This window comes from Phyllostomus hastatus, unplaced genomic scaffold (assembly GCF_019186645.2).
Source record: "Phyllostomus hastatus isolate PE091 unplaced genomic scaffold, TTU_PhHast_1.1 phas_contig_40, whole genome shotgun sequence".
NCBI lineage: Eukaryota > Metazoa > Chordata > Mammalia > Chiroptera > Phyllostomidae > Phyllostomus > Phyllostomus hastatus.
This window is the reverse complement of record NW_025333872.1, coordinates 75,443,331-75,461,515: the sequence shown is the minus strand read 5'-3', so window position 1 is coordinate 75,461,515 and position 18,185 is coordinate 75,443,331. Positions and strand designations below refer to the sequence as shown.

Genomic DNA, 18,185 nt, shown 5'->3' with positions numbered 1-18,185 from the left:
TTTTAAAAAACATTAAAAAATTAATGGAATGTTGAAAATGAGGCTATTATGATTTGCTCTGAAGCACATATATTACATCCCCAGATAACCACAAATATTATTTTATTGAATTTCAGTAATCTAGATACATTTTCTGGGACCTGCACAAGAGCAACAGTCAGGAGCTTTGATCAGCTAATCAATCAATCAATCAATTAGTCATTCATTAATTATCAACACTCACTTCTGACTGGTAAGAAAAATGTACAAAAGAAATATATACTATAGTGAAAAATAGGTTGCCTTTGACTAATTCACATGAAATAATTAAAGACCAACATAAGAATAAAAACATAAAGTGCTAATTATTTTGGTTCCTCTCTGATTCCATTCTAGAATCCACAAAAGGGAAAATCATTATGACCTGTGAGCCCACAAAGGGATCCATAGAGTGTGACTTAAGACTTTCTTTATTATCAGCTAGCAGCCCACCTTATCATTCAGCTTGAAAGAATTATCCACCATCATTATGTAAATTTTTCAGTTATTTCCTGACATCCTGAAATGAAGCTCACTAGAAAGAGCTGCTCATAGGAGAAGCAGTTGATCAAACAAATCATCATAGGCAATTTGATCTTTTATCCTTACGATTTTTTACTTTGTGGCTTATAATTTGGAATGACTTCCTGTTTCCTCCGTCTCTAGCTTCTTAACCTGCGTGGTAGGTCTATACCATTGGCCAGCAATCACAAGGCCTTTTACCTGGTTTAACCACTTTCTCTGAAAGCTGCTTAGGGTCCCACCAGATATGTTTTACCCACACTGCAATGCCTATGATTTAAGTCAGATCATTAACATTTGCTGAAAGTCTTTGTAGGAATTTTTCTGTGAAACATTTAGAGACAAAGAGAACCTTCTGTTATTTGGTAGATTGGGACATATGTGAGTAAGTAACAATCGTGTCCATCTCTCCTCATACCTGGGGTTGAGCTGTGGGAGGGGGAAAGGAGGAGGAGGAGAGCAGGCTGTTCCTGACTCTAAGTTCAGTTTTCGGCCCTTAGAGAGTGAGGGATGGTGCAGAGAGGTAGGGTAGAATCAGATGAGTTGTTTGAAACATCTTTGGTGTAAAGACTGAATGATTAGAAGAGAACAAGAGTAGATTTGAGAAGAACAGATAGGAGCCTAATTATCACAAGTCTGGAAGAGAGATGATGGTAGTTTAGACTGCAGAGATGTCGATGGAGTGGAGGGAAGCTGACAAAGTCACCAGATACCAGGAAAAACCACTAGGACTTGTTAATGTGTAGGCTGTTCAAGGGTGATCAACCTTTTGGCATCTCTGGGCCACACTGGAGGAAGAATTATTTTCACATTTATCAAAGGATATTTACTAATCCAGTGTAACTGCTGGCCTTGAGGAGAATATTTTAGGCTACGTCAAGAGTGGGTATGAGGGATTGAGAGTCACTGCCAGGCTCCTTCTTCCCGAGAGTCCAGAAAACCATGGACAGCATCCAGTATGGCCTCTTCCTTTGCAGTTGAGGACATTAAAATGGACTTGTCCCTCTTATAGGTGAGATCATATGGGATGTCTTTCATTGACTAACTTATTTCACTTAGCATAGTATTCTCCAGTTCCATCCATGCTGTTGGAAATTGTAGGAGTTCCTTCTTTCTTTCTGCTGTGAGGTATTCCCTTGTGTAAATGTACCACAGATTCGATCCACTCTTTAACTGATGGACACTTATAGAACCATGGGCATGGAAACATGGAACAGACTGAAAGTGATCAGAATGGAGGAGGGAGGGGGATAATGGTGGAAAGAAGGGGAAGGAACTAGACAAACAACAAATATGAATGGCCCACAGACATGGACAACAGAGTGGGAATTGACTGTGGGAGTGGGAGGTGGGCTGGGCGGAGGAAGGCAAATGGGAGAATATTGGGACAACCGTAACAGAATAACAATAAAAATGACTTAAAAAAGAATTGGCTTGCCCCACTTCAGGAGTAAAGGAATTTCATGGCCATTGATCCTTATACTACTTTTGGCTTCCTCTCAGTTCCTCATTTTTTCTCTACTTCTGAATAAATTTTTTCTATTCTAACAATTTCATGGACTGTGTGTTAGAAAAAAATTATTCATCACACTTATTTTATACAACAAGGCAGACTTTATTCAAGGGAGGTTACTACAATGGGGTTTGTGTACTAGCAGGAGAGAAGAGACCCAGCCAACTCCAACAAGGTCAAGTGGAGATTTATACCCAAGGACCAAGATGAGGCATAAACCCCAAATTTATGTTTAAAAGGGTCAATCCCTCTTCGTGTGCATTCTTAACTAAATGGACTGATCGTTCTGTCAAAAAGTAATTAGAACATCAGTGGCCATACGGGGAACTTTTGAAATCCCCAACCTTACTTTTCTTAAAACAGAACTGGACAGTGATAGCTTTAACATTTGCAAAATTTTTTTGAATTGTGTTTTGAGCCTTTCAAACATCACCAGGAATCTGAAGTTGCCTCTTGCTGAGATGCAGTTTTAAAGTGAAGTGAGGCCATCACACTTTTAACGAAAGAACAAATGTCTTGGGAAGCCTGGCGCTCCTCGCTTCAGGCCCATCTCAGCCTTTCCCCTCCGCTCCTTTGCCTCAGCACCTGCCCCTGGAGCCTTCTTGCTATTTTTTCCTGACACGTGATGGTGGCACTTTTCACTTTGTATTCAGTTGGTTTGAAACATGATTCTTATTGCTTTCATTTAGGCTAAGACTTTTAGTCAGGAAATTACAGACAGAGAACTGCAGTGTGGATGAATATCAGTTTGCATACCAGCCAAATGGAAAGACACAGATGAGGCACATTTCCCATAAGGACTAAAGACCCACTGAAAACATCTAGCATTTGGTAATAAGTGAAGTGAGCATCTGTTGGGTGTGAACTAACCTTCCTTCCTTCTTTCCTTCCTCCCTCTTTCCCCTACTCCTTCCCTCTTTCTCATATTTTCACTCTTCTCCACTTTGGCCTTGTGTGAGGCTAGTCCATGGATCCCTTTGAAGTCATGGGGATGATGATAGCATGTAAACAGACTCATCCTCCCAAAGCCAATTCTCTGGTGGCTTGCTGTGATCTCTTTGCTGGCAGCAACCTGAAGGTTGTTAAAGGACACTCCTTCAAACACGGGACACAGGTAATACAGCCTCAGGGGCATGTGCTGTGCATAAAAACTGAGGGCAGCACAGCCTGCCAGGAGCCTACCTGTGAGAGCTGAGGCCCAAGTGGGTTTTCAGGGGGACTCAGCAGGGAAGAGAGCAGTGAGTACAGTGGTCACATGCATGGTAAGAAACTTGAGCACAACGGATCCGTCACCTTTCAATGGTTTTAGCTCCAAAATACCTAATTAGCCAAAGAAATTCTGGGGAACCAAAGGAGAACACATTAAAGAGGATAAAGATCAAATAGATTTATATTTGTGCATGGTGAAAATAATCAAGTTTAAAATACTGATCTATGAAGACAAATGTGGATCATTTTTAAAAGTCAATGAGAGGAAGATCTACTGCAGATCTTTCTTAAGTCTAATTCATAAGTAACCTGCCTTAACTAAAAAAAAAATGCTACTGTGTAAGTGAGATATATCAAAACAAGATGAAAACATTGTTTTCAGAGAAAGACTGAAAGGTGGAGTGGTCGAGCTATGTGACCAGTAAGAGAAGAAAAATCATGCCTGATAAAGCAGATGGGGTCTCTCCTTCAATAATTTTCCACTTTATTTACAATATATTATGGAGCTTGTTGAATATGTTTCTTCTTATTGAAGGGCAATACATATACAGCAATAAAATTTTGGGTATCTAATACTTGAGGAAAAGTCATGGCATTCATTTTTTCATTTTTTCCTTGAAATTCTAAAGTACTTTTAGATTTTCAAATCATTATTTCAGAATCCTTGTATCTGTTTCCTTACTCTATAATTTTTTCCCTTAAAGAACTAAATTTAAACTAAAAACAATGCAATCTTTGCATTGTTCTCTTACAGAACTTAGCAAATGTTTATTTTTACCTCCCAGCAAAAATAATGAACATTTTCCATGCTTTCATTAGGTGATTGTTTACAATGTGCCATTAATTTTGTTCTTTGTTGCAATGTTATTGATAACAGAAAAAAAGCTTAACAATGTCCCATGATGAAAGTGAGATGTCAAAGAGGGTTTAATTTTATTTATTAAAAAATTACTGCATCTTTTGTGGAACTGAATCTTCAAAGGAAAAGAATCTCTGTTCCATACAGTGTTTAAAAATAACAAACCAAACCCAATCTGTATTTAATTTCATGACAATCTCTTTTTTTAACAAAGCATTAGACCAGCAGTCACATTGGCATGTTCTTACTTGTTTTTATAATTTCAGGTCAAAACTTTAAGGTGTGGGCTTAAAAATATTACTACTTCGACATTACCTTAACAATTCACACATGTAAGAACTTTTTAAATAAATGTGTGTCTTACCCTTTTTGTCTTACTATAACATTTAGAGGTTTACATATTCCCCTTATATACAATGATACATCAGAAATATGAGATAATACTACTATTTTCTAGCAGCTGTTTCATGTCATGTTCTCCAAAAAAATTAACAGAAAAAAAAGTTTTCTTGTAAACCTAAGAGTCAAATGAATCATTGTTTCCGGGAAACGTTACACAGGACACTCATCCATGAGGCTGCTGTGTTTCAGGAATGCTGTGTCTGTGCACGTACGGAGGCAAGTACCTCAGTAACTCTGGGGTCATTGCTAGTTGTACTTAAAGACAATTTTTAATAGATCATTAAAATGAATTCAATAAAAATTAATTCACAACTGCAAAGAAGATAAAAGGCAGAATAAAGTTAATTTAATAAAGAAGGTAAGTAGGTATGTAAAGCTGTATTATATTCAGGATCTTAGAGCTTAGAAACCAAAGTGAAAAGTAATGAAATAATTTGTGCTGTTGTTTCAAAATCAATGGACCACAGTTTGTAAGAAAGTTAAATGAGTCTTTGTCCTTCTTACACATTATTTCTCTATGTGTTTCTCAAATTCAACTTAATAGTATAAATATTTGATTGCTACAGTTACAATATCTCTAAAGAAAAATTTTGATCTGAGATATTAAATTACTATATCCAGATCAAATGAAATGTGCTACACTGGTAAGATTTCAACTACTACACATGAGAAAGAATGTTGAGCTCCAGTTGCAAATACTGTAAATATTACTGTCAAAGGTACTTGTATTCTCATTAATGTGTTTTCCAATTAAATCTGGTAGGACGTGCTTGTGGGTTCATTTTCCCTACAGACCAGGGGCTTTTAATCTATTATCAGGCCAAAGTCCACGTAACAACCTGGCGCTGGATCTCACTAGTGCTTGTCATTGGTCATCAGAGTCACACATCCAGTCCCAGCACTGGAAAAACAATTCAAACCCATGTCATATTCTGGGTGAGTCAATTCCATTGATCCCACATTTTAAGAACAGTAGCATAAACGATATAAAGCTACAGCTTAAACAATGAGCAGGTCTATATGTCAAATTTGTTTCCAATATGAGACATGAAATCTGTGAACAAGACAACACCGCCCTGAATTTGAATTCATGAAATTGCTGTTAAACAAAAGGAGATAAACTGTGAGATTTATAGAGCCTATCATTTGAGATGTTTTCTCTTTTATTTTGAGATTATTCATATATAATCTTGTAGCCATCAACATTAGTTTACCACACATTGTCCTAAATTCTAAAAACTATACTGTTTACATTGGAGAGAGAAATGTTTTCTTTGTGTATGTTGTGTATATCTGTGTATATTGTGAGTATATTGCATATTAAGTGTCAGGATCCAAAGCAACGCTCCTGACCAATATGGGGTTCAACCTGGGATTGGAAACGCAGCTAACTGGGCCTTTCTGAGAAGCTGCCAATGATCTCTGTCATTTTTCCTTTCTTTCACAGAAAGGAGAGGAACACAGTACTTTTACAAAATAGTTATAGTATCCAAGGCACCAAGACAATGAATTCACCTGAACTTTGGAAGGCCCCAGAAGTACAAGTCTGCTTTGCTTTGGTTAACAACTCATGCCCTAGAAATGTGAGGTCTGTGCTGACTGTCTCGGCCATGTACACGGTCATGATTGGTGCTATAGTGATGACCATACTGGGCAACCTGGTTGTGATCATTGCCATCACTCACTTCAAGCAGCTCCACACCCCAACCAACTTCCTGATCCTCTCCATGGCCACCACTGATCTTCTGCTGGGCTGTGTGGTCATGCCCTTCAGTGTGATCCGTTCCATCGAATCCTGCTGGTACTATGGAAATCTCTTTTGCAAAGTCCACAGCTGTTGTGACATCATGCTCTGTACCACCTCCATTTTTCACCTCTGCTTCATCTCAGTGGATCGTTACTATGCTGTGTGTGACCCTTTGCATTATGTCAACAAAATTACCATCCCCGTCATAGAGGTCTTTCTGCTCATCAGTTGGTCTATTCCCATCTTTTTTTGCCTTTGGCCTGGTATTCTCAGAATTAAACATCATTGGTATAGAAGATTTTGTTGCAGCCATTGACTGCACTGGTTTGTGTGTGTTGATATTTAACAAGCTCTGGGGAGTTTTGGCTTCCTGTATAGCCTTCTTTCTCCCTGGGACAGTAATGGTTGGGATTTACATACACATTTTCACAGTAGCCAGGAAGCATGCTAAGCAAATCCACATGGGTCCTATGAGGAAAGAGGTTGGGTCAGAAGGGAGAATGAAAGCATCATCCAAAACAGAGAGCAAGGCCACCAAGACTTTAAGCATAGTCATGGGAGTGTTTGTGCTGTGCTGGCTGCCCTTCTTCCTCTTGACAATTACAGACCCTTTCATTAATTTTACAACTCCTGAAGATGTGTATAATATCTTCAGTTGGCTGGGTTATTCCAATTCCACTTTCAATCCCATCATATATGGCATGTTTTATCCTTGGTTTCGCAAGGCATTGAGGATGATCGTCACAGGAATAATCTTCCGCCCCGACTCTTCCACCCTAAACCTGTTTCCTGGACATGCTTAGGCAATGAATGCTCTCTGTTCTCTAAGGTCCTTTCCTGGTTCTTTTCAAAAGGATCTCGGATGCTTTTTCCACCCCAAGGTAGAAGCATGGGTAGAGTAGATGAGGAGATTCATCCAGCTGGTGTGACAGACACTTAAGTAGGAGCACTAAATTGAGTCTTTTGGGCATGACAGAGCTTCCACAGTGGCTGCTTCCCGGGGCTCTGAGGAAAGCACCTCTAATAAAAGAAACTCTCTGCCAAGGTTTGCTGACTCCTGAATTTCTAAAATTAGAGATTCAGAATTTCACGTATTCGGCTTAAATAAAATAATAACAGTCTTCTACTTGTTTTTCTTGTAAACATCAGAAAAGGAGACATAGCTTTGACTAGTGTGGTTCAGTCAGTTGGGTATTTTCCCACAAACCAAAGGGTCAATTGTTAAGTTCTGTGTCATGGCACATACCTGGGTTGTAGGCCAAGTCCACATTTGCAGGGTATGGAAGGAGAAACCAACTGGTATTTCTTTCTCACATCAATGTGTCTCTCCCACTCTTTCTCCCTCCCTTCCCATCTTTCTAAAATAAATAAATAAAGTATTTTTTAAAAAGGAGGAGACACAATTGGTCTTCACTTTCATTGACAGCCATGTACAGTTTACCTTAAACTTTCTTGAGATTATTATTACACCTTAGGGAAGTGGGGGGAGGCCTTAAGAACACTGGCAGCCTGCATTGTGCAGCATGTGGATGACAGAAAGAGAGAAGGAAGCAGACAGTTGTATTTACTTCATATTTTATTGGTTTTGAGTTAAATCTCTTCTCAAAATGAGCTGCTGTGAGGTTTGCAATATTCTGATAAAACTGAACTGTCTTATTAAATGAGAAGAATGAATAAGAGTTTAGAAGTGTGTTTTTTGTCAATATATTATTTTTGTGTATATACACGAGTGGCCTGCATGTACAGGCAGTGTACATCTCTTTGGGTGTGTGAACACATGCTAATTATTCACCAAGGCTGAGGTTCAGTCACAAAGTGAAGTTTTTTCTCTTGCCCCAGTGATTTAGGACAACATTTATTGCTTCGATGAATGTGTCTTCTCTGTGTCTTTTTGTCTTTCTCTTCCTTCTCTTACCCCATAAACTTATTTCACCAAACTATAATTTTTATAATCTTCTTTCATTCTTCCCACCATCTCTCTGTCCTCCAATCCAGTGGTTCTCAGTCAGGGATAGTCCTGCCCCTTGGAGACATTTCTGGTTGACACAAGCAGAGAGGGAGTAGGAGTGACATCTAGGAGGTAGAGGTAAAGGATGTTGCTAAACTCACTGCAATGCACAGAACTGTCCCTCACAACAAAGACTTATCTGGTCCACATCTTCAGTAGTGCCATGTCTCACATATACAGCTTCAATGACCACCTCTCTATGTATTTCTCTCAAATATATTTATCTACATCCCTACCATTTCTCCACATTTGAGTTTCTTGATTTTTTTATAATCAGTATCTTTTCCTATGCTCCCTCAAGATCTCAAACTAAACATGTCCATCATTTCCCTTCTATACCCACCTCACCACCCCCATCCTGTCTCTTCTGACTCCTGCTTTGTACCAGCCTTGGGTGTGCACAGTGTGTTAGTTCCTCATCTAGCCTGTGGGCTCTCTGCGTGCAAGGCTGCAACCTGATACTATTTATGTTGGTGTCCCACAGTGCCTGACATGGTGCCTTTCCCACAAACATCTCTGACGTATTCGCTGGATGACTAAAATATAGAAACTGGGAGGATAATGAGAGTTACCCAAATTCACAGAAATAAACCATTATCAGAGAAAGGGTGTTAGATAGTGGGGGGCCTCTTTCCTTGGGAGGGAAGATGGAGGGAAGAGCCTATTTTCAAGGAAGAGATGGAACTGAATTTATTCCTGTTCTCATGGGCTTTGGCCATATGCGCACAATGCTGTACTGGGAACTTGAACCCCGGGCCAGCAGAGGCACATAATGGAGAAACACTCACCAACTCAGAAATGTTCGCAACATATAGAAAGAAGCTTTCAGTTCATACAGTGAACTTCCTGAGGATAGAAGTTAGGTTTTCCCTTCCTTTGCCTAATGTGCTAATAGTTCAAGTGCTTCAGAGAAATGTTTGGTCATGTAGAAATATTGTTCACTATCCTATGTATTTACAGATTGGAAAAAAATTTAATGGAACACACAAACTCAGAATGTTTACATGTGGATGGAGCAATTCATTCATTAATGTTTGCATGTATTTGCAGATAGTAAGGTTGCTTTTAATAACAAAAACCCTAAGACGCTGGTAGATTAGAAAGAGAAAATTTGCTACCATTACAACAAATTTCAAAGTTAAGTATGTTTTATTATACGAATTCTTATCATAATGTCAGAATGTAAGGTTAGCTAAACGCCATCCATTTTCTGATCCGGCCAATGGTATCACACTTCTATGTGGGACATACAATCCTAAGGTTTATAATGTTCACATACATACACCCTAAAGGCATTCATAAACTATTTTGCTTTTTAAAAAATTTAGCCTTGCTATTGAAAAACTACTTATTACTCCAAAACACCTTCAAAAACATCTCTATTCAGGCAACAATTCCCAATACCCTCTTGGTCTACCTGTTCTGTTGAACATCCATAGCTTCCCATGGTCAGTAATTATAACTTGATCATTTAATTATAGCATATTTAGGTCCTGAGATGCCATGAGATTATTGTTTTCACAGGAAAGTATTTGAACTCAGAATTGAGGTTTAAAATGCTAGGCAGAAGTTTGGTTTATTCCATTTGGATTGCAGTAATTTAATGCTTCAGAAGGAGATTTCCCCTGCCCCTAATCCAGAAGGTAACATTCAAAGGCTAGGGTACTCTTTCCTTTTGAAGAATGAAAGGAACAGGAGGAGTTCCTCAAGCCTCAGGCCAAGTCAGACCTCTTTCCAGGGCCTGATAGAGCAACAGATGACCTTACAGGGTCTGGAGCATTTTACAATTTTCTTTTTTTGTGATGAGCTTCCTGTACTCTTTGGAAACTCAACAAAGACATTTGGACAGCTAAACCAGAGGGACTGACTAGGAAGGACAGTCAGTTATTCAGTACATAGTCAGTTTTTTTTTCATTTGACCGTCAAAAATAACATAAAATACATAACAATATCAAGGAACTGATGTTTTGAAGTGTGTGATGGTCCTTTACTTAGACCAGCATTTATTTTACTCACTAGGAGCTAGGTAAACAGAGAAAAAAAGGAATGAGCAGGTGGAAACTTCTACTGAAGTCATCATTTTTTACCTTAATGAAGAACTTCTATAATTTATAAGGGGTGTCCATGAACATTAGCTCAATTGTTTCTCAAAACAGCTCCACACGTTCTTCCCCAGCTAGTCCAAGGGAAAGTGGTTAGTCCTAATCTAATGCTCCTCTTTCCAGGATCCATCCAGGTTAAACTGGGTAGTCATTATCTCAGGAGGATGGTGAATACCATGAACACCTTGCTCTCCATATGAAAAGCTACTCAATTCAAGAAATATTTATTGAGCATCTACTATGTGCAAAATGCTATTCTGAGTGTTCATGGCTCAGAGATGAATAAAACTCAAATTGTAGCCTCAGTGAAAGATCATAGCCACTTGATTACACTACAGGAAGCTAAGGGAGTGTGGAGGAGGAAAAATAATGTAGCCTGGCTTGGGGTTTAGAGAGGCTGTCTGCATTTTAGGCCAAAGGAATATGTCATTAGGTTTAGTAAAGGACCATTTCCAGCCATGGAAGTGGGATTATACATATGGCATATGAGCTTTGAAATAAGGTATCCCAGAACCAAAAACCTTTTATGAGAGTTTCTATCTTCAGGCCTTATTCCAATTGTAAGACATTTGTCTCTATTTTTCACAGATTCTTGGTCAGATTAGGTTTAAACCCCATAGGGCTTGCTGGCTGATTGCATGTGGTTTCTGACTTGTAACCTAAGGTGTGTCATGGTATGTGATAAAGCAAGATCCTTCCTGGTGTGATTAATTCTGGAGTCAGAAATCTATTTCCATGCACATGGACCTGGTACAAGGCGTGTTTTAAGCAATCACCACTGGATTTAGCCAGGGTTTTGTGGAAAAGGGGGAGGTATATGTCAACTGTTTTCCTTTGTTTTGACTTGTCCCAGCTTCTCCTACAGGACTTTCTGACAGACATAATCTAGAATTCTGTCATTTTTGCAATGTTAGTTTGACTTGTATTATGAATTGGTTTCACCAAGAGGCATCCCAACTTCTGGAGGTTTGGTACCAAGAAACAGAGAGTTCAGAATACTATTGAGCATGCTATTTTTGTTATTTTCCTTGGTAATATTCTTGTGAAGTACAGACACAGGAGTCTAACTGTAGGTGCTCTTACCAGTGGGGAGACACAGGGAGGGAGAGGATAAGAAATGACCTAGAGGATGGCAGAACAACAGTCTAAATCTTCTACATCCAGGTGAACTGTTTTGTCTACTGTGATTTCTTTAGCCAGTATAAAACAGAGTTTTAAAAAGGTGTCATGATAAATTCAATGTGTGTTCACAAACCAAAGGACTTATGATCAATTATTCTCAATTATTTTTATTGTTGAGATAAATGTACACAAGAAATCCTAAACCAAAAGGGAGAACACTGAAAAATCAAACAAAAGCTTTATAAATCCATTGTGTTTAATTTTCATCTTTAATTAGTTGGCAGGATAAATGATGATGCTGTATGAAGAAGGAAGCAAACCACTGAGACCTGTGAATCATGTAAACTAGGTCCCTTGGTACCCACCCAGTGGTTATTCTCATAACATACCACATGGAGAAGTAGTTTCTATTTCGAGTATAAAATCTGTCATCTATGCAGATGGAAGAGCATTCTACATACCTAGGTCTACCTGCTACAAAAAGAACTTATTCCCATAAGTGATTTTGATTCCTGCCTATGTGAGTAGCTTGGAAACTCTAAATGCAATGTTTTAGAACTTGCTTAAAATTTTTACAGACTAGTGTTAACATAGATGAAATACTTTTTCATATCACTTATTGCTCCTAAGATGTATAACTACTCTGTCTTAACTTTAGAAATTGTGAAGGATGCCAGACTGCAATGAGGCAATTTCACTCTTTCAATTAGTTGTATGCTGAATTATTTTTCCCTTGAGAAGAGCTGAAATGTAATTTAAGAGCTTAATCTGTTGATTTTTGGTCAGTTTATTTAATTCTTAAAGAGAGGGCCCAGAAGTTTCTCATTACCTAAGTAATGATTTGTTAACAAGAATTAATTCTTCACTTGGTTCAGACTCATAACATTAAATATCATTTTACTTCTAACGACAGGTAACTTACCAAAATAGAAAAAGATACCCTCACAATAATCATGTAACACCTACTATGAAACAGCTATTTTATCTTTGAGAAAACATTTAGCTTACATATGCCTTCTCTTTTCTTAAGGGTAATGTTGTAACTAGTTTCAAAAGTTCTAGTCAGACAAATCAGGGCTAGCAGAAATGACTTTTATGGGAGTTTGAATCCTGTGCTGCTTTTGATTTTTTTAGGGTGGGTTTGATTTAGTACTCAGGGAAATTGTACTAGGTTCCAAATTGCGCTTTAGTTCCACTCTAGATCTTATTTTCCAGTTGTTTGGCAGATAAAGATTTATTTATTTACTTACTTATTTAGGTGGACAGGTGGCCTGATCTTAGAGAGGGAAGGAAGAGCAGGAACCATAAATGAGTGCTGTCCTCAACCAAGGTGCTGGAGACCGCCCACTGGCATTCTGCTACCAGGTGAATGGGTCTTGCCCCAGGACTGTCCATCCTCTGGGTCTCCAGCTGACCATCTACCTGGCCTGTGCAGCAGGCATAATTGTTACAGTCCTAGGAAATTTGTTTGTGGTGTTCACTGTGTCCTACTTCAAAGCACTTCACACTCCCACCAACCTCTTGCTGCTTTCTCTGGCCCTGGCTGACATGCTGCTGGGTCTGCTGGTCCTGCCGCTAAGCACCGTTCGCTCGGTAGAGAGCTGCTGGTTCTTTGGAGACTCCCTCTGCCGCCTGCACACCTACTTGGACACCCTCTTCTGCCTCATCTCCATCTTTCACCTCTGTTTCATTTCCATTGACCGCCACTGTGCCATCTGTGAGCCTCTGCTCTACCCCTCCAAGTTCACAGTGAGGGTGGCTCTCAGGTACATCGTGGCAGGGTGGGGGATGCCAGCAGCTTACACAGCTTTCTTTGTCTATACAGATGTAGTTGAGAGAGGGCTCAGCCAGTGGCTGGAAGAGATGCCTTGTGTGGGCAGTTGTCAGCTGCTGTTTAATAAGTTCTGGGGCTGGTTAAACTTCCCTGTGTTTTTTTTCCCCTGCCTCCTCATGATCAGCTTGTATGTAAAGATCTTCCTGGTTGCTGCCAGGCAGGCCCAGCAGATCAACACCTTCAACAAAAGCTTGGGGAGTGCTGCCAAGCGTGAAAGAAAAGCTGCCAAGACCTTGGGCATTGCAGTGGGCATATACCTCTTGTGCTGGCTTCCCTTCACCATCGACACACTGGTGGACAGCCTCCTCAACTTCATCACGCCACCTCTGGTCTTTGACATCTTAATCTGGCTTGCTTACTTCAACTCGGCCTGCAACCCTATCATCTATGTTTTCTCCTACCGGTGGTTCAGGAAGGCTCTGAAACTCATCTTCAGTCCTGAGATCTTCTCACCTCGGACACCCACTATTGATTTGTACCAAGAATGATGACTCCTTTAACTGGCTTCAGGCGAACGGGAGGCCTTTGCAGGAAAGCTAAGTGGTGCTGTGCCAGTGGGTGGTGTGGTGTCATGAGTTCATGGGCATGTTTCCAGGCAGCCTGATTTAAGTGGAGGGGGAAAATCAGCTTCTTAAATAGGAAAGAGATATAGCACTCCGTTCATTCAATGTTTCTATAGCAGAATGTACTAAGGAGAGAGGGAAGTCATCTAAGCATTTATTGGGTAAGTTAAAACTTTATGAAAATATTTGGGCCTTCATTCATTGCCCCCTTGAGACAGCTAAGACACGAAAGTGGAGGAGAAAGAGCACAGAAGTCAGGATATCTGAGTTCTCGTCCTGGTTTTACCACCCGGCAGGGCCCCGTGGGACTACCTCAGCAGTCTTTGACTTCCTCCCCCATCACCTAGTTTCCTCCTTTTCAAAATGAGGGGTTTGTACTCTATGTTTTCTAAGGTGTCCTTAAGCTCAAGTAGCATGTAATCTAACTATGGGAAGTATTGTTTGAATTCTAATTTCACCTTACTTTTCATAGTTGTACTCAAGGGTTTGGAACACTTTTCACAAAGATCCCTGTCTCCGTGGAATCCAATGACAATATATGCCAGGTTTGTCTACTTCAATGATCACTGAGTGAATGTATTAGTATTTTTAATTTATTATATATATATATTTTATATTCTTACCACATCTCTTATACTTAAATCTGAGGCCTCTTTTCCAATATGCTTATAAATATGCTTTAAGTAGTTAATGACTACAAATTAAATACTAATATGACTTATACAACTAAATGAGATGAGTCATTTTTATTTTAGAAGTGTTATATTTTTGAAGGAGTATTTTCTTCCTTTCCTCTTACAATAGAAACTTGAAAATATATTGAATATTTTCCACCCAAAAATAATAAAAATAAAAGTGATAGTGGACCACAACTCACCATTTCATTTTTCCTCCTATTTTTAAAATCACACAAGTTAGAACTACTATCTTTTGATTTTATGAGATAACATGATTTCCTTTGAAAAACAAGTAGCTATGCCACATAGTTGCTCAGAATTGAGTCAAATGTGTTTCAGGAACTATTACTAGTAAAGGTACTGACACAGCTTATGCTCATCTTGCTTCCGCTTTTATCCTCAGTCTTTTTCTCAGGTCTCTAGTCATTCTATTTCCACTTAGGGTTTTTTTTTCAGATTGATACTTGTTTGGAAAACATTTGGCATATTACTTTGTGGAATCTGGTGTATAGATGTACATATACATGTAGTTATAGATAAATATATAGATGTATCAATCTCAATAAATAAATAAGGAAGTAAAGCCATATGTTGAAATTTGGCTGAAATGGACTTTTTCCATATGTTTATTTTTACTTGCTAAAAAGATAACTTATCCTGACAATTTTTATTCATAATTTTAAAAATACATTGTAAAATATTTTTAATGTATTTTTAATGCCTAATTTTCTTTGGAAGGAAATATTCTTTCTTTTCCATTTAGCTCAAACTCATTAGGAGATAATTAAATTACAAAAAAATTATAAATTAAAATTTTGAGACATTAAGGCACTAGGAACACTTTGTCTTAGATATAGCAATAGATATAATTTGGAACGTATAAGTCAGTCATTACTTTAAAAATACATTTCCCTCTTTCCTTCCTGGAAATAAACTCACACCCATTCCCAGTGCACTGGGCATGGCGCCATCCTGGAAACAAGCACACTCAGCCACTGCACAGGGTGGAATTCACATATTGGTCACCTTCACAGAAGCAGAACATGATTCCACTTCCCTCGCATCTGATCGTTTCTGTTAGAGGGGGAGGGCTGCTTTAACCAAGAGAGGTTCCATGGTAGAGAGAAGGAAAGGATGGAAAGGGAAGAAACCAACATTTACTGAAAATCTAAGCATCTCCCTTACTGCCCACAAACTGTGAGACCCAGATAGTATCAACCTGTTACAGACAAGGCACACAGATGTTCGGTCATTTACTCTCTTTTTACCTGAGTGCCCTGAGTTATCGACTATGTCTCTGGGATATTAGAGAAAACTGAACAGCTAATAAACCTGTGGGTAGGAAGACGTTTTAAATGCAGCAAGCAGACTTCAGCTTCCAGTGAATCACAAAAACACTAGAACGTGAGCGTCATGGCCCAATGTTCGTATCACCAATGAGCCAGGGTGGAGGGGGAGCAGGAATCACACTGGCAGTGGACACCTCAAAGGGCTGCAGGAGCTGGTGGTTAACATGTCAGGCTCCTGATCCCAGGTCTCAATGCCCAGCTCCTTCCTCATCTGTGATATGACAATAGGATGCAAGAAGCAAAACTGTTGCACCCAAAAAATCTGGTTAGGCCTATGCTCAATAATATTGCCGTGCAATACGAGTAGAATGTCCATGGTGATACTTTACCATTCTAGGATGATAATCTTTTCTCACCCTATCTTTCTGAGTAAGAATTAAAGCAAGTGTTTTAATTTTTTCTGCCATGAACTGCTTTGGCTCTTTGGTAATGACCATGAACTTGTTTCAGAATAACACTTTTCAGTTGGTTAGAAAGTTTAAAGAACACATAGAATTATAAAGGAATACAATTATATTGCAACTCAATTATCAATTTTCCTTTTAAATTGCCAACTGTGTAATATAATCATATAAGTGCTTCTTTACAAAAGTATTAAATCACCATGTTCAACAACTGTTGTAATTACATAATAGTGATGAGCATAAGTGACATCTCATGATATCTTCAAAAACTATACTGTGAGTCAAAAAACTGATGTGTGCTGATGACAGAAATCAGAGATAGTGACAAAATTATTGTGGGTTTTTTGCCTACATTAGAAACAGAAAGAAATGCTAAATTTCAACCACAGATTAGTGAATATAAAGAAATAATTTTTCTTCAAATAAATTCATGGCCTCCCCAATTAAAGGAACTCTTTAAATGTGAAATCCAGGTCCCTCTTCTGAGCGTGATGACTTTGTGACCAAATATGAAGAGGAGGACGTGGCAGTCAGACCGCACCATTAATTCAATAGTCTGCAGCCTGAGAAATGCTCACCTTCATCTAGAGCATTCCACCACAAAATAGCTCAACAAGCAGAATCACTTCTTTGTGTTTTTGTACTTGTTTAGATTATTTTTTATTTTTAAATTCCCTGTTTCACAAAACAACATGATTTTAAATTCCAAGACAGACCCTTCCTCTTTCGTGTGAACCTGACCATTATTTTTTCTCTAAACATCTCCCAACCAATGTAATCAAACAAGGGTATGTGATCTGTGTGTCCAAGGGCTGTGAGCAGGGTAATTTCCATAGCAAATGCCCTTTTGTACTGCTCCTACACAGCTGTGTTCCATAAAGTAGGCTCTGCAGGTGCATCAGGGATGGAGAAGTCACACTAACAGTTACCCACAAAGTGTGTGAGAGAATCAGGCCCCCTCTTCTGTGCAGTTTTACAACTTGCTTCTTTTCCTGGAGCTGTCATAGCTGCAAAGTTGGAATTGCAGGCAAAGACTTAGATAATCAAAGAGAAGGGATTGGCCATTCTTGGTCCCGACCCTTGGCCCCTATCATGTCACGCCACTGAGGTTATGTCTTCTGCACCTCTCACCTCGGTTTTATGCTCCTTTCCCACCGCAACCTTCACTGTTCCCAACTCCCCTGGAGGGAGCACATGTCCCAGAGCCACCACTGTTGTGCTTGGCCCTGCAAAGTGCTTTCATCAACGTATGTTCAAGCTGGAGCCTTAAGTGTAATTGTACGGTTGAACCCAGCTGTTAAATTTCTCTGCTCTGCCCTGAGAACAGATTGTCTCAGTGCAGCTGCTGCTTCAGCCTGGGCTGCAGAGTGAGAAGATGCAGAGCAGACCTGTGGCTCACCTGCAGCTGGGAGCAGGGCAGCTGTCCTCCCAGCCCTCAGGTAACACGACCAGACAGTCAATGTTCATTGTAAATCATGGCAAGTTTGTTTGCTGTGCTGGGAAACTGACTAACATACACAAATTCTAGTGACTGTGTCACAGTGCTCATATTTTGTCCCACTCTTAACTTAGAATGGAAGTAACTGCCAGTCTTGAAAGTGATCTTTCTATATTTCCACTTTTTGACCACACCAAGTGGTCATTAGGAAATACAACACCAGCACCCTAGACTAGTTTGAAACCATAGAGCAGGTTTTCTTAAAAGCAAATATTGTGTACATGCCTTTAATCCTTCCCACTTGGGACAAGTTAGGGGTTTCATTCCACTGTGGCTGTGAGTCCTGAACAGCAAGCCCAGGATTGTTCTGAGGGCCTTGCATACGTTATCAAATGTTTGAAGTGTGTAGCAGCGACCC

The 18,185-nt window shown here is 39.3% G+C and overlaps 2 protein-coding genes across 2 annotated transcripts; both read left to right on the top strand.

Moving 5' to 3' along the window:
- The first annotated feature begins 6,028 nt into the window (after nt 1–6,028).
- LOC123821907 (trace amine-associated receptor 4-like) lies at nt 6,029–7,073 on the top strand. The gene is given in 2 exon segments (XM_045843611.1): nt 6,029–6,514; nt 6,516–7,073. Coding segments are annotated over 2 exon segments (1,044 nt in total).
- A 5,737-nt stretch (nt 7,074–12,810) lies between these two features.
- Nucleotides 12,811–13,824, top strand: LOC123822098 (trace amine-associated receptor 5). Its single transcript, XM_045843993.1, has one exon. It carries the CDS (start codon nt 12,811–12,813, stop codon nt 13,822–13,824), a length of 1,014 nt encoding a protein of 337 aa, XP_045699949.1.
- The last annotated feature ends 4,361 nt before the right edge of the window (nt 13,825–18,185 follow it).